The sequence below is a fragment of the Loxodonta africana genome, chromosome 19 (genome assembly GCF_030014295.1).
Source record: "Loxodonta africana isolate mLoxAfr1 chromosome 19, mLoxAfr1.hap2, whole genome shotgun sequence".
Taxonomy (NCBI): domain Eukaryota; kingdom Metazoa; phylum Chordata; class Mammalia; order Proboscidea; family Elephantidae; genus Loxodonta; species Loxodonta africana.
The window spans coordinates 410205-430497 of NC_087360.1; the positions used below are offsets into that span (position 1 = coordinate 410205).

Consider the following 20293-nt stretch of genomic DNA (forward strand, 5'->3'; position numbering starts at 1 on the left):
ACTACATTGTTAGTAATGTTTCGTATACTGTTTATGCCATGTATTAGGGCTCCTAGCATTGTCCCTATTTTTTCTTCCATGATCTGTATCATTTTAGATTTTATATTTAGGTCTTTCATCCATTTTGAGTTTGTTTTTGTGCATGGTGTGAGGTGTGGGTCTTGTTTCATTTTTTTGCAGATGGATATTCAGTTATGCCAGCACCATTTGTTAAACAGACTGCCTTTTCCCCATTTAACTGACTTTAGGCTTTTGTCAAATATCAGCTGCTCATATATGGATGGATTTATGTCTGGATTCTCAATTCTGTTCCATTGGTCTATGTATCTGTTGTCGTACCAATACCAGGCTGTTTTGACCACTGTGGTGGTATAATAGGTTCTAAAGTCAGGTAGAGTGAGGCCTACACTTTGTTCTTTTTCAGTAATGCTTTACTTATCTAGAGCTGCTTTCCCTTCCATACAAAGTTGATTTGTTTCTCCGTCTCATTAAAAAAGTCATTGAAATTTGTATTGGAATGGCATTGTATCTATATATTGCTTTTGGTAGAATAGACATTTTTACAATGTTAAGTCTTCCTATCCATGAGCAAGGTACGTTTTTCCGCTTACGTAAGTCTCTTGTTTTCTTGCAGTAGTGTCTTGTAGTTTTCTTTGTATAGGTGTTTTACATCTCTGGTAAGATTTATTCTGAAGTATTTTATCTTCTTGGGGGCTACTGTAAATGATACTGATTTGGTGATTTCTTCTTTGATGTTCTTTTTGTTGGTGTAGAGGAATCCAACTGATTTTTGTATGTTTATCTTGTATCCTGACACTCTGCTGAACTCTTCTATTAGTTTCAGTATTTTTCTTGAGGATTCTTTAGGGTTTTCTGTGTATAAGATCATGTCATCTGCAAATAGAGATACTTTTGCTTCTTCCTTACTTATCTGGATGCCCTTTATTTCCTTATCTAGCCTAATTGCTCTGGCTAGGACCTCCAGCACAATGCTGAAAAAGAGTGGTGATAAAGGGCATCCTTGTCTGGTTCCCGACCTCAAGAGGAATGCTTTCAGACTCTCCCCATTTAGCATGATGTTGGCTGTTGGCTTTCTATTCCTGTTTTGCTGAGTGTTTTTATCATGAATGGGTGTTGAACTTTGTCAAATGCCTTTTCTGTATCAGTAGATAAAATCATGTGGTTCTTGTCTTTTGTTTTATTCATATGATGGATTACATTGTTTTTCTAATGTTGAGCCATCCCTGCATACCTGGTATGAATCCCACTTGGTCACGGTGGATTATTTTTTTGATACGTTGTTGAATTCTATTGGCTAGAATTTTGTTGAGGATTTTTGCATCTAAGTTCATGAGGGATATAGGTCTGTAGTTTTCTTCTTTTGTGGTGTCTTTACATGGTTTTGGTATCAAGGATATGCTGGCTTCATGGGATGAGTTTGGTAGTATTCTGTCCTTTTCTATGCTCTGAAATACCTTTAGTAGTAGCAGTGTTAACTCTTCTCTGAAAGTTTGGTAGAACTCTGCAGTGAAGCCGTCCAGGCCAGGGCTTTTTTTTGTTGGGAGTTTTTTGATTTCCTTTTCAATCCCTTCTTTTGTTATGGGTCTATTTAGTTGTTCTACCTATGTTTGATTTAGTTTAGGTAGGTAGTGTGTTTCTTCTAGGCTTTCAAATTTGTTAGAGTACAGTTTTTCATAGTAATCTGATACGATTCTTTTAATTTCAGTTGGGTCTGTTGTGATATCACCCATCTCATTTCTTATTCGGGTTATTTGCTTCCTGTCCTGTTTTTCTTTTGCCAGTTTGGCCAGTGGTTTACCAACTTTGTTAATTTTTTCAAAGAACCAGCTTTTGGTCTTGTTAATTCTTTCAGTTGTTTTTCTGTTTTCTATTTCATTTAATTCTGCTCTAATTTTTATTATTTGCTTTCTTCTGGTGCCTAAGGGTTTCATTTGTTGCTCTCTTAGTATTTGTTCAAGTTGTAAGAGTAATTCTTTGATTTTGGCCCTTTCTTCTTTTTGTATTGTGTGTTTATTGATATAAATTGGCCTCTGAGCACTGCCTTCACTGTCTCCCAAAGGTTCTGATAGGAATTGTTTTCACTTTCATTGGATTCTATGAATTTCTTCATTCTATCCTCAAGTTCTTTTATAACCTAGTAATTTTTGAGCAGGGTATTGTTCAGTTTCCAAGTGTTTGATTTCTTTTCCCTGCTTTTTCTGTTATTGATTTCCACTTTCATGGCCTTATGGTCAGAAAAGATGCTTTGTAATATTTTGATGTTCTGGATTCTGCTTTATGACCTAATATGTGGTCTATTCTAGACAATGTTCCCTGTGCACTAGAAAAGAAAGTATACTTGGCTTCTGTTGGGTGGAGTGTTCTGTATACGTCTATGAGGTCAAGTTGGTCGATCGTGGCATGTAGATCTTCCGTGTCTTTATTGAGCTTCTTTCTGGATGTCCTGTCCTTCACTGACAGTGGTGTGTTGAAGTCTCCTACTATAATTGTGGAGCTGTCTATCTCACTTTTCAATGCTGTTAGAGTTTGTTTTATGTATCTTGCGGCCCTGTCATTGGGTGCATAAATATTTAATATGGTTATATCCTCCTGGTATGTTGTCCCTTTAATCATTATATAGTGTCCTTCCTTGTCCTTTGTGGCGGATTTAACTTTAAAGTCTATTTTGCTGGAAATTAATACTGCCACTCCTGCTCTTTTTTGATTGTTGTTTGCTTGATATACTTTTTCTATATTTTGAGTTTTAGTTTGTTTGTGTCTCTAAGTCTAAAGTGTGTCTCTTGTAGTCAGCATATAGACGGATCGTGTTTTTTAATCCATTCTGCCTCTCTCTGTCTCTTTATTGGTGCATTTAGTCCGTTTACATTCAGCGTAATTATGGATAGGTATGAGCTTAATGCTGTCATTTTGATGTTTTTTTGTGTGTGTGTGTTGTTGACAGTTTTTCCCACTTAATACTTTGTGCTGAGTAGGTTGTCTTTATGTATTGTCTTTTTCTCTTATTCGTTGTTGTTGACTTTGTTTCTGCTTAGCCTCTATTTTTTTTCTTGTGTTTTATTTTGATGAGTAAGATAGTCTCCTTTGTGGTTACCTTAATATTTAATCCCTATTTTTCTAAGTTTAATCCTTTTATTTCTTTATATCACCTTGTCTTTCTCTCCATATGAAAGATCTATGACTACATTTCTTAGCCCCTATTTATTGTTGCCTTCTTTTACTTAATAACGTTGTTTCCTTATTTTGAGCATTTTTTTTATCTTGATTTATTTTTTGTGATTTCCCTGTCTGGGTTGACATCTGATTGCTCTGTCCAGTCTTCTAGTCTTGGGTTGATATGTGATATTATTGATCTTCTAAGCAAAGAACTCCCTTTAGTATGTCTCGTAGTTTTGATATGGTTTTTACGAATTCCCTAAACTTCTATTTATCTGGAAATGTCCTAATTTCATCTTTGTACAGTTTTGCTAGATATATGATTCTTGGCTGGCAATTTTTTTCCTTCAGTTTTTTAAATAAGTCATCCCATTGCCTTCTTGCCTGCATGGTTTCTGCCAAGTACTCCAAGCTTATTCTTATTGACTCTTCTTTGTAGGTGACTTTTCGTTTATCCCTAGCTGCTCTTAAAATTCTCTCTTTATCTTTGGTTTGGTCAAGTTTGATTATAATATGTCTTGGTGACTTTCTCTTAAGATCTACCTTATGTGGAGTTCAATGAGCTCTTCGCTAGATATCTTCTCATCTTTCGTGATATCAGGGAAGTTTTCTGCTAACAAATCTTCAACAATTCTCTGTGTATTTCCTGTGATCCTTCCCTTTTCTGGTATTCCAATTACTCGTAGCTTATGTCTCTTGATAGAGTCCCACATGATTCTTAAGGTTTCCTCATTTTTTTTAATTCTTTTATCTGATTTTTGTTCAAATATATTGGTGCCAAGTGCTTTATCTTCAAGTTCACCAATTCTTCCTTCCACTTGTTCAATTCTGCTCCTCTGACTTTCTATTAAGTTATCTAATTCTGTAATTTTATTGTTAATCTTCTGAATTTCTGATTGCCATCTCTCTGTGGACTCTTGCAGTTTATTAAATTTTTCATTATGTTCTTGAATAACCTGTTTAATTTCTTCAAGTGCCTTATCTCTGTGTTCCTTGGCTTGTTCTGCGTATTGCCCTATCTCCTTCCTGATGTCTTGAAGAGTTCTGTATATTAATCTTTTGTGTTCAGCATCCAATAATTCCAGGAAAGCACCTTCATGCAGAACATCCCTTGATTCTTTGTTTTGAGAGCTTGTTGAAGCAATCATGGTCTGCTTCTTTATGGTACTTAATATTGACTGTTGTCTCCATGCCATCTGTAAGTTATTGCATTAGTTTATTTTATGTTTACTTACTGTATCCTAGCTTCTTGCTTTGTTTTGTTTTGATATTCCCAAATAGGTTGCTTGAGTGAGCTAGCTTGATTATTTTTTCCTTTGAAGCTCTAATGTCCTGTCACCAGATGGCTAGAGCTGTTACCAGGTATATGAGCCTAGGAGTCCATTCACTTTTCTTGTATGGATTCAGCTCAGGTGTCCAGGTAGTTGGTCATCAGGTGCGTGCTACAGGCTCTGTCCTACAGTCTTAGAGGGGCAGGGGTGATTGGTGTAGGCACCGGTACCTCGTCAAAGCAGGGGGTCATGCTCTGAACAAAGCAGGGAGCTAAGAACTGTCCCCCGAGTGGCTGTGAGGGAAGTGTGTCCCTGTTCTCTAGAACATACAGGTGGGTGGGTTCTGCAGATGGACCATGGGCACCCAATGCTTTTGGTTGTAAGGACTGGGAGGTACCAGTTATCCTTGGACCCCTGTTGCGGGTGGCTGGGTGACCTGGGTGGAGCCACCAGTCCTTATGCCCCTGATGTGGGTAGGTGAGGACCCTGTTTAATAGGCAAAATGGTGTCAAATATCAAACAACCACCTCTCCACTGCACAGCTGAAATGGTTGCAGTCTGACAGCAAGGGTCTGTTCTCCTGGAATAGGCCCACACAGGTCTGTGCAGGGGGGAAGGGTATTCAAAGTCCACGGATCATTTATGCCTGGTCGGGAGCCGCTTCTGTCCTGAGCTCCCCCAGTTCATGGAGCTGGCAAATTATCTTTTCCCGCAGTTGTGAATTTATTCCTACTCCAAGGCCTGGAGGACGGGTCAGGGCACGCAGCAGGGCCTATCTCAGGCCCAGAGAAATCAACAGCCACTGAAGCCAGCTTGGGGGTGGGGGGCACGGTGAAATATTTGCAAGTACTTAACTTTTGCCGAGAGCGCCGTTCTTCTCTGGTTCCGGAAGTGTGAGTAGGCTGTGTGGCTGGCTGCTTCTCCCTGAGGGGACTGCAGCCGAACGCTATCACCAGCCCACTGCAGCCGCTCCCAGCCATGGAGCCTAAGGGATCCCAGCAATTCAGGTCTAGTAACTCCTTTCCGCTTCTAAACCGTCTCTCCCTTCCTCTGCTGCTCAGTGTGTTTTCTAACTTTGCCTTTGCGGTTCAGGGCTCCTAGCTTGTCATAAATATAATCGTTTCACTTGTTTTTTCAGGTCTTTCTTGTGAGAGGGATTGCTGGAAGCGTCTGGCTGTTTTGCCATCTTGGCCCCGCCCCCTTAGTCCTGGCTCTAATCTTTATGGAAGTTGATTGCCAGGCCTTTCTTTTGTAGAGCCACCGGTTGGGTTCAAACCTTAGGTTAACAGCCATTTGCAAACTCCTTGTGCCACCCAGGGACTTTTTTCAGCATATAAATATTACAAATTGTAAATGGTACTGTTTTTGTTTTTTAAATTTATTTTTTAATTTCCAGTTGCTTACTGCTAATATGGAAACCCTGGTGGCATAGTGGTTAAGAGCTATGGCTGTTAACCAAAAGGTCAGCGGGTCGAATCCACCAGGTGCTCCTTGAAAACCATATGGGATAGTTCTGCTTTGTCTTATAGGGTCACTATGTGTCAGAATCGACTTGACAGTAACGGGCTTATTTTTTTTTTTTGGTAATGCTAATATAATGACGTGCAAAGAGCTGGAGATGGAAAACCAAAAGGGAAGAACATGCTTGGTGTTTCTCAAGCTGAAAGAACTGAAGAAAAAATTCAAACCTCGAGTTGCAATAGTGAAGGATTCCATGAGGAAAATATTAAACGACTCAGGAAGCATCAAAAGAAGATGGAAGGAATATGCAGAGTCATTATACCAAAAAGAATTAGTCGATATTCAACCATGTCAAGAGGTGGCATATGATCAGGAACCGATGGTACTGAAGGAAGAAGTCCAAGCTGCTCTGAAGGCATTGGCAAAAAACAAGGCTCCAGGAGATGGAATATCAGTTGAAATATTTCAACAAACAGATGCAGCGCTGGAGGTGCTCACTTGTCTATGCCAAGAAATATGGAAGACAGCTTCCTGGCCAACTGACTGGAAAAGATCCATTTTTATGCCTATTCCCAAGAAAGGTGATCCAACCGAATGTGGAAATTAGAGAACAGTATCATTAATATCACACGCAAGCAAAATTTTGCTGAAGATCATTCAAAAACGGCTGCAGCAGTATATCGTCAGGGAACTGCCAGAAATTTCAGGCCAGCTTCAGAAGAGGATGTGGAACCAGGGATCTCATTGCTGATGTCAGATGGATCCTGGCTGAAAGCAGAGAATACCAGAAGGATGTTTACCTGTGTTTTATTGACTACACAAAGGCATTCGACCATGTGGATCATAACCATGTGGATCATAACAAACTATGGATAACAGTGTGAAGAATGGGAATTCCAGAACACTTAATTGTGCTCATGAGGAACCTTTACATAGCTCAAGAGGCAGTTGTTCGGACAGAACAGGGGAATACTGATTGGTTTAAAGTCAGGAAAGGTGTGCGTCAGGGTTGTATTCTTTCACCATACCTATTTAATCTGTATGCTGAACAAATAATCTGAGAAGCTGGACTATATGAAGAAGAATGGGGCATCAGGATTGGAGGAAGACTCATTAACAACGTGTGTTATGCAGATGACACAACCTTGCTTGCTGAAAGTAAAGAGGACTTGAAGCATTTACTAATGAAGATCAAAGACCATAGCTTTCAGTATGGATTACACCTCAACATAAAGAAAACAAAAATTCTCACAACTGGACCAATGAGCAACATCATGATAAACGGAGAAAAGATTGAAGTTGTCAAGGGTTTCATTTTACTTGGATCCACAATCAATAGCCATGGAAGCAGCAGTCAGGAAATCAAAAGACGCATTGCATCGGGCAAATCTGCTGCAAAGGACCTCTTCAAAGTGTTGAAGAGCAAAGACGTCACCCTGAAGACTAAGGTGCGCCTGAACCAAGCCATGGTATTTTCAATCACATCATATGCATGTGAAAGCTGGACAATGAATAAGGAAGACTGAAGAAGAGTTGACGCCTTTGAATTGTGGTGTTGGCGAAGAATATTGAATATACCACGGACTGCCAAAAGAAGAAACAAATGTGTCTTGGAAGAAGTGTGGTCAGAATGCTCCTTAGAAGCGAAGATGGCGAGACTGCATCTTACATACTTTGGACATGTTGTCAGGAGGGATCAGTCTCTGGAGAAGAACATCATGCTTGGCAGAGTACAGGGTCAGTGGAAAAGAGGAAGACCCTCAACAAGGTGGATTGACACAGTGCCTGTAACAATGAACTCAAGCATATCAACAATTGTAAGGATGGCGCAGGACCAGGCAGTGTTTCGTTCTGTTGTGCATAGGGTCGCCATGAGTCAGAATTGACTCGACGGCACCTAACAACAACAACAAATATAAGGAGCCCTGGTTGTACAATGGTTAAGCGCTTAACCTTGTATCCTGCAAGCTTGCTGAACTCGCTTATGAATTCTCGTAGCATTATTACAGGTTCATTGGGGTTTTCTCTGTAGATAATTGGGTTGTCTGTGAACAGAGATGGTTTATTCTGTTCCAATCTGTGTGCCTTTTATTCCTTCTTCTTGCCTTAAAGCAGGGGCTAGGAATTCCAGTGTGGTAGGAGTATTATCATGGCCTTGTACTTGACCTTGTTGTTGTTGTTGGGTGCTATCGACTCAGCTCTGACTCACAGCAACCCTGTGTACAACAGAACAAGACACTGCCTGGTCCTGTGCCATCATCACAATCGTTGCTGTCTGAGCTCATTATTTGAGCCATTTTGTCCGTCCATCTTGTTGAGTGTCTTCCTCTTTTTCACTGACCCTCTACTTTGCCAAGCATGATATCTTCCTCCAGAAACTGGTCCCTCCTGATAACATGTCCAGAATATGGGAGATGAAGTCTCGCCACCCTCACTTCTACAGAGCATTCTGATTGTACTTCTTTCAAGACAGATTTGTTCGTTCTTTTGGCAGTCCATGGTATATTCAGTATTCTTTGCCAAAACCAGAATTTAAAGGCATCAATTCTTCTTTGGCCTTCTTTATTCATTATCCACCTTTCATATGCATATGAGTCTGCTGAAAATACCATGGCTTGGGTCAGGCGCACCTTAGTCCTCAAAGTGACATCTTTACTTTTCAACACTCTAAAGAGGTCTTTTTTTTTTAATTGTACTTTAGATGAAGGCTTACAGAACAAAGTAGCTTCTCATTAAACAGTTAGTACACATGTTGTTTTATGATCTTGGTCAACAACCCCACGGCATGTCAACACTCTCCCTTCTCGACCTTGGGTTCCCTATGACCAGCTTTCCTGTCCCCTCCTGCCTTCTAGACTTTGTCCCTGGGCTGGTACACCCCTTTAGTCTCATTTTGTTTTATAGGCCTGTCTAATCTTTGGCTGAAGGGCGAACCTCTGGAGTGACTTTATTACTGAGCTAAAAGGATGTCCAAGGCCATACTCTTGGGCTTTCTCCAGTCTCCAATAAGTCTGGGTTTTTTTTTGTGAGTTAGAATTTTGTTTTACGTTTATCTCCAGCTGTGTCCGGGACCCTCTACTGTGATCTCTGTCAGAGCAGTCAGTGGTGGTAGCCAGCCACCATCTAGTCGTCTTGGACCCAGTCTGGTGGGGGCTGTGGTAGTTGTGGTTCCTTAGTCCTTTGTACTAATCTTTCCCTTGTGTCTTTAGTTTTTTTCATTCTCCCTTGCTCCCAAGGGGAGAGACCAGTGGAGTATCTTAGATAGCTGCTCACAAGCTTTTAAGACCCCAGATGCTACTCAGCAGAGTAGAATGTAGAACACTTTTAAGCAGGTCTTTTACAGCAGATTTGACTAAAGCAATATGTCCTTTGATTTCCTGACTGCTGCTTCCATGGGTGTTGATTATGGATCCAAGTAAAGTGAAATCCTTGACAACTTCACTCTTTTCTCCATTTATCATGATGTTGCTTATTGGTCCAGTTATGAGGATTTTTGTTTTGTCTGTGTTGAGGTGTAATCCATACTGAAGGCTGTGGTCTTTGATCTTCATCAGTAAGTGCTTCAAGTCCTCTTCACTTCCAGCAAGCAAGGCTGTGTCATCTTCATATTGCAGATTGTTAATGAGTCTTCCACCAATCCTGATGCCACATTCTTCATATAGTCCAGCTTCTCGGATCATTTACTCAGCATATAGATTGCATAGTATGGTGAAAGGATACAACCCTGGTGTACATCTTTCCTGACTTTAAACCACGCTGTATCTCCTTGTTCTGTTTAAATGACTGCCTCTTGATCTATGTACAGATTCCTCCTGAGCACAGTTAAGTGTTCTGGAATTCCCATTCTTCACAATGTTATCCATACTCTGTTACGGTCTTCACATGCTCAGCTTCGGGGGGAGCATTCAGTCGTTCAACATGAGCTGTGTTATCAGCTATAGATTTTATGGAGACTCCCTCTGTCAGGTTGAGGAAGTTCTCTTCTAATTCTCGTTTCCTGAAAGTTTTCATCTTGCATCAGTAGTGAATTTTGTGAAGTGCTTTTTCTGAGTCTGTTGAGGTGATCATACTGTTTTTCTTCAGTCTGTTGATATGCTAAATTACACCGATTGGTTTTCAAATGTTAATCCAGCCCAGCGTTCCTGGGATAAATCCCACTTGATCACAAGGTATTATCTTTTTTATGTATCGTTGGATTTCATTGGCTAGCATTTTGTGAGGATTCTTTTGTCTGTGCTTTTGAAGTTATTGGTCTATAGGTTTCTTTTCTTGTAGTGTCTTTGCCTGGTTTTGGTATCAGGATAATGCTGGCCTCATACAATGAGTTGGGAAGTTTCCTTTGTCTTCTGTTTTCTTGAAGAGTTTGTATAGAACCGGTATCATTTCTTCTTTCAAAGTTTGGTAGAGTTTACCCATGAAACATCTTTAATTTTTACTATCTCTTTTAGTTCGATAGAATACATCTCCCTTAAAAACTTCATGAGTTTCCCTTTCTGTCAAGTGTAGGTTCTTCCATTAGACAAAAACCTTGTGCACAGTGGTCTTAGAGACAGGCCTGTCTATACTTCAGGTAGTGGGTCAGGGTAGAACAGCTGTGCTTATTAGAAGCTCTTTCTCTAGTTAAGAAGGTTGAGCACACTTACATCTTGCCTAGGTCTTAACCGTGGGTCTGATAGCCACACTCTTAGTTGCTCTTGAAACTGAGGCGATTTATTACTTTGAGAAACTTTTGCTGGCTGCACAGACTGTCTTGAGCCCTCTATATTTCCTCTAAATTTGTTTTCGTCATTATTATGACTTACAGACACTCCATGCGTTACAGAGTAGAACTGCTCCGTAGGGTTTTCCTGGCCGCAGTATTTATGGAAGCAGATCACCAGGCCTGTTTTTTTCCATAGTGCCACAGGGTAGGTTTGAATTGCCAACGTTTTGGTTACTAGCCAAATGCAAACTATTTGTGCCACCAGATATCTTTGAACACTTTCTCTTTTAATTCATTTCTCTTGCAATACCTCATCTATGCTGCTTAAAGTATTCAGTTTGCACTTTCAACATCTGCCTGGAAGTCCTGTTGGGTCCATAGTCTTCATCTCCATGTTCCTGCCATGGAGGCTTCACCGTGGTATGACCTGGTGGCATCTTTCTCCAGTATTCAGTGGTCTCCTTGGTGGTCTTTGGCCTCTGCTAATGGCCTCCTGGTCCCACAACCAGCGCTACAGGTTCTGGTTTTGTTATAGCCATACCCTCCTTCTAGGCACAGTTCCTGTGTCTGTATTGATTTCTGCTTCACATATCAACCCAGCTTTGTGTCTTGTCAACAACAGTGGTTTGCTCTCAGGGTTCTCTCTGTTACTCCTGGAGAGAGTTCGCGCACAGGTTAGGTGGAAGTGTGGTTCTGTTACTGTCTTTGGAAATGAAATACCGTGGAAGTGGGTGTGTGTGGGCGGTCTGTTGACAGTGGGGGGCACACTGTGAGCCATCTCCCAGAACCCCCTTTCCTAAATGGTTCCAAGCTAGAGTTGGCCAGAGGAAGAATTGAGTGCCCTTTGTTTTTTTTTTTTGGGAGGTGGAGGCGGGTGCCAAGGGAACACTGGAGGAGCCTGTGGGACACTGTTCGGTGGACGGCTGAGCTGTGAGTGGCCAGTGCATCCGCGGGGTCTGGAAGCTGCTATGTAGCTTCCCTCTCTGATCTGCAGCCAGGTGTGGGCATACCTGAGCCATGGTCATTGGGGGAATGGCACAGCACAGGGGAACAAGGGCAGGATGCTCATGTCTGCAGCCCGGGCCCAGAGCCCTGCAGTCATCATGCTATCGGGCCTCTGTCCCCACCTTGCACCCATCCTATCCTGCGCCCACCCCACCCTGCCCCACCCCACACCGCTCCCTGCCCTTACCCCTTGTCCACACCACACCTCACCCCTCTGCTGGCCAGCTCAGCCCAGGGGGAAAGAGGGAGATCTGGAAGCATTGGCCCAGCTTCACCAAGCTCGTGGCAGGGTGACCCGTGCCCTGTCTGACATTTGGGGTCCCGCCAGCCCTCAAGGACTCCCTCCAGATGGGCCCAGGTGGCAACATGGAGGTGGTCTGTCTGTGTGTGGGTGTCCTGGTGGAGAGAAGGGCATTGGGCAGTTCTGTCAGTATGGCACTTAGAGATCCCATCTGGAGGCCCCTCCTCCATGCACACACCGAAAAAGAACCCAAACCCATTGCCATTGAGTCGTTTCTGACTCATAGCAACCCTATAGACAGAGTAGAACTGCCCCATAGGGTTTCCAAGGACTGGCTGGTGGATTCAAATGGCCAGCCTTTTGGTTAGCAGTCGAGCTCTTAACCACTGCGCCACCAGGGTTCTCCCCCAACAAACACACACAGCAGGGGTAAAATACTAAACACAACCTCCCGCGGGCCAGAATCAGGCCAGAACCACGTGTGCTGGACAGTGGAAGAAGTGGGCCTGCAGTGGTTCCAAGGCTGTTGGGACAAATGGGTTGGGTGCACCCAGTGCCGACCAGGGGGGACCTGGCTTCCTGACTCTGCACTGCACTCTTCGACATGTTCTGGGTAGAGACTTCCCCTGGCAATGCGGGGACCTCGCCATCCTGGAGGGGTTGGTGTCAGCTCCTTTGCAAACAAAGTGACTGATGACTGGGGAAGGAGCCCCTGACAGGAGGACAGAGCCCACCACCACCAAGGCCTAGGTGTGGGGCCACCAGAAGCTTCTGAGGGGTTAGGGCACTGAGTGGACCTGCAGCTTTGAGGCACCAGCGTGGGGTCTCCACCCCAGAGCAGCAGCAGCCACTGAGCGCCTGACACACTGCCCTGCAGGTGCTGTCCCTGGACACGAACATCACAAACCAGGTGAACAAGCTGCGCCGGGACCTGCTGCGCCTGGTGGGTGTCGGCGAGTTCTCACCAGAGGCACAGTTCCGAGACCCCTGCCGCTCGCACGTGCTCTCAGAGGTCATCTGCCACAGCTGCAATTTCTGCCGGGACTTGGACCTGTGCAAAGACTCCGCATTCTCCCAGGTGGGCCCCGGTGACCCACTATGCAGGCCATGCCTGCCAGGCCCTGCCTAAGCCATGAGTATGGGGGAGGGGGCGTGCAGTCAGTGGTGGTCCTATCCTGTGAGTACAGGAGAGGGGCCGTGTGGGGCCCAGGCCGCCCCTGTCCCTGTGAGCATGGGAAAGGGGCGGTCCCATCTTGAGAGTGTGTTAGAGGAGACATGTGGTCGGCAGCGGCCCTGGAACTGGTCCCTCCTGGCGATGGGCCCCCCACCGTCACACCAGCACTTCCTGTAGACCTGGACTGGGCCAGTAGGGCAGGAGGCCTAGACGAGGGGTCACCTGTCCCTCCTCTGCCAGGACGGGGCAGTCCTTCCTCAGTGGCTCTGTTCCAACTGTGAGGTGCCCTACGACTCCACCGTCATTGAGGCAGCCCTGGTGGACGCACTGCAGAAGAAGCTGATGGCCTTCACGCTGCAGGACCTGGTGAGGATGTGTATACACTGGGGTGCAGAGCCGGTCCACCTAGACGGAGGGTGTCTGCACAAGTGACCGTGCTCAGCAGCGGCCACATGAAGTTGTGTGAAACATCCGTGTATGTGTCTGGGCACGTGTGTGCATGCATGTTTGTCTACATGTGTCTTGAGCACCTGTGTGCGTCTCTGTGTGTGTGCCTGGGCGTGTATGTGCATGTGTGGGCATACCTGCACACGTGTGTACGTGGGTATATACATGGGCGTGTTTGGGGACAGTATACATGGCTGTCGTTGGGCTTTTCAAAGCACTTCGATGCAGTCTTGAGCTTGTGGGCCATCCGTGGCCCCTGAGCTCCCCACACTGGCTGTGAGGGTCTGGGTGCACGTGCTGAGCTTGAGCGCCGTGGGCCCAGTGTCCTGACTAGCTCCTATCTCAGGTCTGCCTGAAGTGTGCTGGTGTCAAGGAGACCCACATGCCTGTCCACTGCAGCTGTGCAGGCGACTTCGCCCTCACCGTCCATACCAAGGTGGGCAGTGCTCTGTCCCCGCCTCCCTTGAGCCTCGGCCTCTCCTGTCTAGGGCTCAGGGCTTACTTCAGCGTTTACTCCTACAGGTCTTCATGGAGCAGATCAGAATTTTCCGGAACATTGCCCAGCACTTCAGCATGTCTTACCTGCTGGAGATTCTGGAGTGGCTGCTGCAGGAGACCCCTCCACCAGGCCACTAGCCAGCTGTCAGGGCTCTGCTCGGCAGCCTGTGCCGGCATGGTCTGGTCCAGATGTAGCCGTTCTGGGTGGGTGGGCTAGGCTCGTGGGTTTTTTGGGGAGTATCTAAGGGCCGTCCACTTCCTCGGAGCAGCCTGAGCAGAGGCGGCCTGTCCCCCTCAGGGCCGCTGAGTGCCCTAAGTCCACTGTGGGGCGAATTGATGTCAGCCAGGCTGTGGCCCTGGGGCAGTCACCTCTGGGAGGTCACAGTGGCCCTGGTGGAAGGTCACCATGGTCCTGGGGGCCTCACCTCCCCTTGAATAAAGAACTGTGCCTTTTCTTGCTGTCTGCACCTTCTTAGGGTGGGGGTTGCACTGAAGAATGTCATTTATGGGGGCCAACCCTTCCCTGCTCTGCCTCCTGGGGCTTTCACTCTGGGTATCCTGTATTGGGTGCCCTGAGCTTGGGGTCTGGGTGAGGTGGGCTGGACCCCAGCAGCCAGAGGGACTGTGTAGTGGGAGGGCCTGGGCTGGGGCAGAGCGAGCATAACTGGGTCTTGCTGCTCACACAGGCTTCAAGTCCCTTGTCACAGTGATAGATGAGACAGCCTAATATCCCCCGGGAGCCCAGGGGGATGCTGGTCACGCCTGCTGTGCTGTGGAGTGGGACCAGGGAGGTATGTCCCCGTCACACATGGCCTCATCTACATAGGCAGGGGCCATTCAAGGGGGTGGTCTCACCAGGGGCCTTTGTGCGTTTCTCACCAACTAGGCCTGTGTATTTTGTGTCAAGGCCCCAGATGCTGGTCCCTCCCCTTTGTTAGCTAGGACTGTGCGGGCGCCTGTCTGTGCCACTTTGTGCTGTCGGGGTTGCGGGGGGGCTCCTGCCTCCCAGCGCCCTGTGAGGCTCAGTTCAGGCACCTCAGGGACTTGCACTCCCTCAGCCCTGCACCACTGCTGGGAGAGTCAGGCCAGCTCTGCATCTGGTTTTCAGTTAAGTGTAGGTGGGCCTCATCCTCTTCTGCCTTGGACAGGGACCAACGGGAAGCAGAAAAACAAGCTTTGGCCAAATTCAGGAGGCAGCAGACAGATATTAGATGTGAATTATCTTGTAGGCTCATGAAGGATGCTGGCTCATGGGGCCTGGGCCACCGCAGAGTGGTCTGTGAGGGGCAGTGCCTGCGTGTGGCTCCAAGTACTGCCTGAGAGGCCGCCCAGTGGCACTGCTCCACCCTGGGGCTGCCCCTTCCCTGAGCTCTTCCTGGCCACCAACTTTCCTACAATGTTTGCTGTTACTTTACTGTTGTGTATTTGTGTGGGGAGCCTCGTCTCTGGAGAAGCGGAGAATAAATGACTGTCGGGCCCCCGCAGCCCTGCTGCCACCCCTGCCCAGGAAACCTGAGGCTCCTGCAGGTAGACAGGCCAGCATCAGCCGAGCGCTGAGGCCACTAGAGTGGAATCAAATCAAATTAGGACTGCTGGGAGGGTGGGGCAGGCACAGGGAGCAGGCTAACAAGGTTTCCTGGAAGGGAGCCGCTGCCAGTCAGGGAGGGCTGCGATGGAATGTGATCCGTCCAGGGGACTGTACCAGCAGGCCCATCATGCAGGACCAGGGGCCCCACTGCACAGGATCGGGGTCACCGGAGCCATGTGCCAGGGCCAGCCAGCTTAGGCTGGTGGCTTCCTTGGATCCTGGAGACGGGGCTTCACTCATTCTGCTGTGACTAGCTCTGCTCAGGCATCCGAGGCCGCAGAGAGGCCGAAACCCGAGCCTGGCTTGGCTCTTGACTGCATCAAGGGCTTGACTGGAAAAGCCAGTTCCTCCAAAACTAAAGCTGGACATCTTGTGAGCCAAAGGCACTGGAGGTCACCCACTCTGGTGACCTGCGACACCGTATCCAAGGATGGAGGAGCCAGCTGGCTTAGCTCTGCTGGGGCAGAGTAAATAGCTGTCAGCTGAAGAGAAGTGTTTGGGCTCATCCTGAGCAGGTGCAGGACTAACCTCTGACCCCTTGGTTCCCAGTGACCACCAGAGAATGTCTTGTGGGACGTGAACTCAGGAGGGTCCGCCTGGTCTGGACCCACTGCCTCATTTTAGTGGTCCTCGGGGGGTGGCTGCACTCAGCACAGCGCCCTGCTCAGCCAGGCTCGCTCAGTGCAGGGGAGGACCCAGAGCCAAATGCCATCCCCTGGGTAGGCCGGGACGGGCAGGCGCCAGCCTGAGAGGCTGGGATGTAACGACCCTTCCCGCAGCATCTGAGGGTGTTGTAACAAGATTACGCTGGCCTGATCCAGTCAGCGCCAGCCCCCAAGCTCCAGCTCCTTCCTGAGCCTTCCCCCGCCCCTTACCCGTTGCCTCAGCCCCACTGGCCCCCACCAAGCTGTGGTTTGAATAGAGTTCTGAGTGTGGGCCATGGAACCCAGCTTTGTTTTCCACATCCCACCCTCACCCCTCCCTGTCCTCAGCAGTTCACTCCATTCTTCCTCCCCACGTTGGAGGACAGGCTGTGGGTCTGGGGTGCCTCCTGCAGAAGCAACAGGGCTGGGATGACTAGGGGCAGCGCCGCGTGGTCCCAGTGCCCCCAGCCTCGGCCCCTCACTGCCACTGGTCCCCCATGTCAGATGGACACAGATGTGGTGATAAACTGTACACGTGCACCCAGGCTGACCCCCACCCACATGACGGTACTGGCACTTGTGCATTGTCCCCCCAAGATAACGAGGCTGATGGTCTGATCACAGGTTTAATGAACTTTGGGTGTGCTGTGACCTCCTGGCTACAAGGTTCATGAAGGGTCTAAGCAGACAGGCTGTGAAGCTATGAATGGAGCGGGGTGGGATCCTCCCCCTTGCGTAGGAGCAGGGGCAGCCCTCAGCTCAGCTCCAAGGGGCGGGGGTCCTGGGGCTGTGTGAGAGGGAGCAGGGTGGGTGCAGAGCTCTGCAGGGAGGGGTCAGTGGGGAGAGGATGGCAGGAACTTGCCTCTCCCCACTGGAGACCCACCCAGGTGGAGGGCTGGAGCAAGGCCCTCCCACAGAGGGGCCTTAGGGTCCTGGTGTTGATGGGTGGGTAGCAGTCATGGTGCATGGCAAGGCCCAGCCGTTGGTGCTGGGGTCCCTGGCTGTGACGGGGGAGCGGGGCTCCATCTCTGGAGCCGAGACTTGAGGGGGCCAGCCTTCACAGGGCCCAGGTCTGTGGCGCAGCATGCTGGCAAGGTGGTGTGTCGTTGGCTCAGAGTTGAGCCAGACCTTTCTGGTCCGTGGGCATGAAGTCCTGCTGGGGAGGCTCGGAGGTGGAAAGCCCTTGTCCCACAGTCGGGTCAGGACCGTCCACCATCTGCTCAGGCCGGGCAGAGAGGCAGTATGGGCTGGCCGGTCCTAGGGGAGGGCATGGGGGAGGGGCCTGGCCCAGAACTAGGGCTAGGGTCACAGGCCAGCTCGCCTGGGCCTGCCTCGGAGCACACACCTCGTCAAACTTCTTGTGGCTGTAGACCTTGTTCTTGTTCATGAATGTGAGCAGGATCCAGTCACACAGGAAGGAGCCCTGGGCCGACAGAGACCCATGCTCAGGGTCTGACCAACCCCCACCCACCCTGGCCCCAGGGGTCCTTACCACCCCAATCGACGTCAGCGCCGTGGCCACGTTGATGATAGTGGGGATCAGGCTGAACTTTCCTGCCTGGGAGAACCACCCATGAGAATCTAGCATCCGGCCCTGGCTGGCCTCCAGCTGGTCACTCAGGCTGTGTGGGTGGGTCAGTCAGTGTGGGGTGCAGCCAGGCCCTGCCTACCTGTCCGTGCACGATTACATCGATGCGGATCCCGTAGGCCTTGATGAGCGTGCGGATGGTGGTGCCGTTCACCTTGTAGTACTTGGCAAACCTGATGGAAAGACCTGGAAACAGTCAGGAGGCCATGGCGCCTGTGCCCGCCCTCCAGACCTGTGGGGAGTGCCGTGGGTAGGTGGGCTGCTGGGCGATCCTCCTGGGAGGGGCCACCTTTGAGCTGCCACAGCTGGGCAGCTGAGCCCATTTGCCTCATGGCTGAGGGCACCTGAAGTTGTAGCCTGAGGAGGCAGGGACATGCTTGGGGTCGAGCCGCCGGAAGGAGTACTTGGGGTTGCACTGGGATGCAGACAGGTCCAGGTCACAGTGCCAGTTGATGATGACCCCGATGACTCCGCCCTGCAGATGAGGGAGCCAGGGTCTAGGTCTGGGGTGGACATTTGGCCCACAAGCCCTCCAAGGGCACAAAGTGGCTTGTGGGTGTGGGGGACAGCACAGGTCCAGACACAAGGGAGCGTGAGGGGACGCTGGCTGCTGGCTGGGAGTGCCAGGTGTCAATAATTCAGCAGGTGCCACCCACGTCCAGGTGGTTCAGGCTGACTGTGTTTCTCTCCTCTGCCCCAGCGGGGCCAGGCTGGCCAGGGCTGAAAGGGGCCTTTTCTGCTGTAACAGAGCCTGCCCTCCCCGGCCGAGCCACTGAACTGAGCCTGGGCGCCCTGCCCACCCACTTGCCTTGTGTGCCAGCTCTGTGAAGTTCTCCCCAGCCTGCTCCACGATGAAGCCCAACTTGAAGATGGGGCAGTAGAGGTTGGAAACCTCATCAAAGGTGCAGTGCCTTAGGTAGTCATCCTTCCTGCTGGCAATGTTGCTCCTGAGAAGTGGACCGGGAGGCGTTGGGGGTGGGCAGATGGCAGGAGCCACGTACAAGGTCAGACTGTGAGGGAGGTGCCCAAGCACCCCTCCCCAAACATGCATTTCCAGTAAGCAGTGTCCCTCAGCAGCCCCCCAAACTGGCTGCTCCCCGGGAACCATGGCTCTTACTTGGAGAACTGGAACTTGGGGTAGTGGATACTGTTCTTGATGAGGACGGTGAAGTTACGGGCCATCTTGCCCAGGAATTGGCTGCAGACACGGACAGCCTGTGTTCAGTCGCTCTCACCCAGTACAGGCCCCTCTGGTCCCCGGCCCTGCCCAAGGCTGGTCTGCATGGCCAGGGGGCAGAGAGAGAAGCATCTCTGTCCCTACGGACAGCTGTGGTGTCAAGGATCAGGGGCTGCACACCTGACAGAGGCTCCGTCCTCCACCGGGCACCAGCCAGAAACCTCACATGTCTTTGAGGATCCATAGTAATAGGGCACGCAGCGCCCGGTCCGCAGCCCTGCGGCAGACACCACAAGTGGTGACCACAGGACGCTCCCGCTGCCCCACCCCAGGTGACACCCACTGACCGTTCCCCAGCATGTCCAGCTCCCCGGCCACGCAGTCCTTGTCTGAGTTGCAGCTGGAGTTGCTGACCCTTATGCTCTGGGGGGAGAGGGGCTAGTTCGGCCTCCAATCCTACAGGCTCCCCTTCCCTCCTCCTGGGCTGCCCCTCCAGGCCTCACCCTCACCTCAGGGCAGGTTCCCAGGGCCTGGGAGGGGGTGACCTCAATCCTTGTGATGATGCTGAACACGCTGCCCCCCTGGTCAGAGAGAGGGGACATCCGTGGAGCACAGCACTGGTCCCTGCAGTGCCCACCCCTCAGGTCGACCAGCTGGGTGAGGACAAAGGTGTCCCGGAGGCCTGGGGTGGGATGGCCGTACCTCGGGGGGCCTGACATACTCCTCCACGTCCCACACTTTGTGCTCCGAAGTGCTGATGCCCTTGACCTTGGTGATGATGGAGCTCTCTGGGCCCGACTCAGTGTCCTGGTAGCTCTTCTGCACAATGAACACGTACCTATGGGAACGGGGCAGGGTGAGGCTCCAGGAACTCAGACCCACGACCCAGCCCACGGACTAGGGATTCAGACCCAGGAGTCCGGATCCAGTCCCCGGGACCCCGTTTTCCACCCAGGTCAGCTGGGCTTGGCGCCCACGGCTGCGTCCCCGCCCGTGGAGCCCCCGCTCGCCCGGGGTGGAGCCCCCGCTCGCCCGGGAATCCGCCCCCGCGTCCGCACCACACGAAGTAGAGCAGGATGAGCAGCTGCACCGCGCGGTAGACGACGCCCAGGTGCCGGTTCTTCACCACGATCACCTTGGGCGTCTCGTAGTCCCAGAACGCCGACCAGCAGCCCCGGGCCAGGCGCCGCGCCGCGCCCGTCCGCGCAGGGGGCTCCGGCTCCGCGGAGGCCATGGCGGCCCCTGTGCGCCCCGCGCCCCGCGCTCCGCCCCGCGCCCTCGGCTGGCGCTGGCTCCGCCCCGAGCGCTCGGACCGCCCCGGCT

The 20293-nt window shown here is 49.8% G+C and overlaps 2 protein-coding genes across 4 annotated transcripts in view; one reads left to right on the top strand and one right to left on the bottom strand.

The window, feature by feature from the left end:
- The window catches only part of POLE (DNA polymerase epsilon, catalytic subunit), a 55008-nt gene extending 40581 nt beyond the window's left edge, over positions 1-14427 (top strand). For all 3 annotated transcript variants that reach the window (XM_003421258.4, XM_010600811.3, XM_023540420.2), the window contains 4 exons: positions 12732-12932; positions 13269-13394; positions 13822-13911; positions 13998-14427. In XM_003421258.4, the coding sequence (XP_003421306.1) occupies positions 12732-12932; positions 13269-13394; positions 13822-13911; positions 13998-14111 (531 nt within the window). In that variant the 3' untranslated portion in view covers positions 14112-14427. The remainder of the gene's footprint in view (positions 1-12731; positions 12933-13268; positions 13395-13821; positions 13912-13997) is intronic.
- Positions 14428-16826: 2399 nt separating this feature from the next.
- P2RX2 (purinergic receptor P2X 2) lies at positions 16827-20204 on the bottom strand. The gene is made up of 11 exons (XM_064271946.1): positions 20029-20204; positions 19673-19808; positions 19480-19551; positions 19318-19393; positions 19151-19247; positions 18911-18991; positions 18602-18740; positions 18138-18268; positions 17876-17966; positions 17698-17763; positions 16827-17628 (listed from the first exon to the last, which is right to left on the bottom strand). The coding sequence occupies exons 1-11, from the start codon at positions 20202-20204 to the stop codon at positions 17317-17319; spliced, it is 1377 nt and encodes a 458-aa protein (XP_064128016.1). The 3' UTR covers positions 16827-17316.
- Positions 20205-20293: the final 89 nt, after the last annotated feature.

Coding starts and splice junctions, on each gene's coding strand:
- P2RX2 (XM_064271946.1), bottom strand. CDS start 20,204: ATGGCCTCCGCGGAGCCGGAGCCCCCTGCGCGGACGGGCGCGGCGCGG. Junction 19,394..19,479: donor CCCTGGGAACCTGCCCTGAG/GTGAGGGTGAGG, acceptor CTCTCCCCCCAG/AGCATAAGGGTCAGCAACTC. Junction 17,764..17,875: donor ATGTAATCGTGCACGGACAG/GTAGGCAGGGCC, acceptor TGGTTCTCCCAG/GCAGGAAAGTTCAGCCTGAT.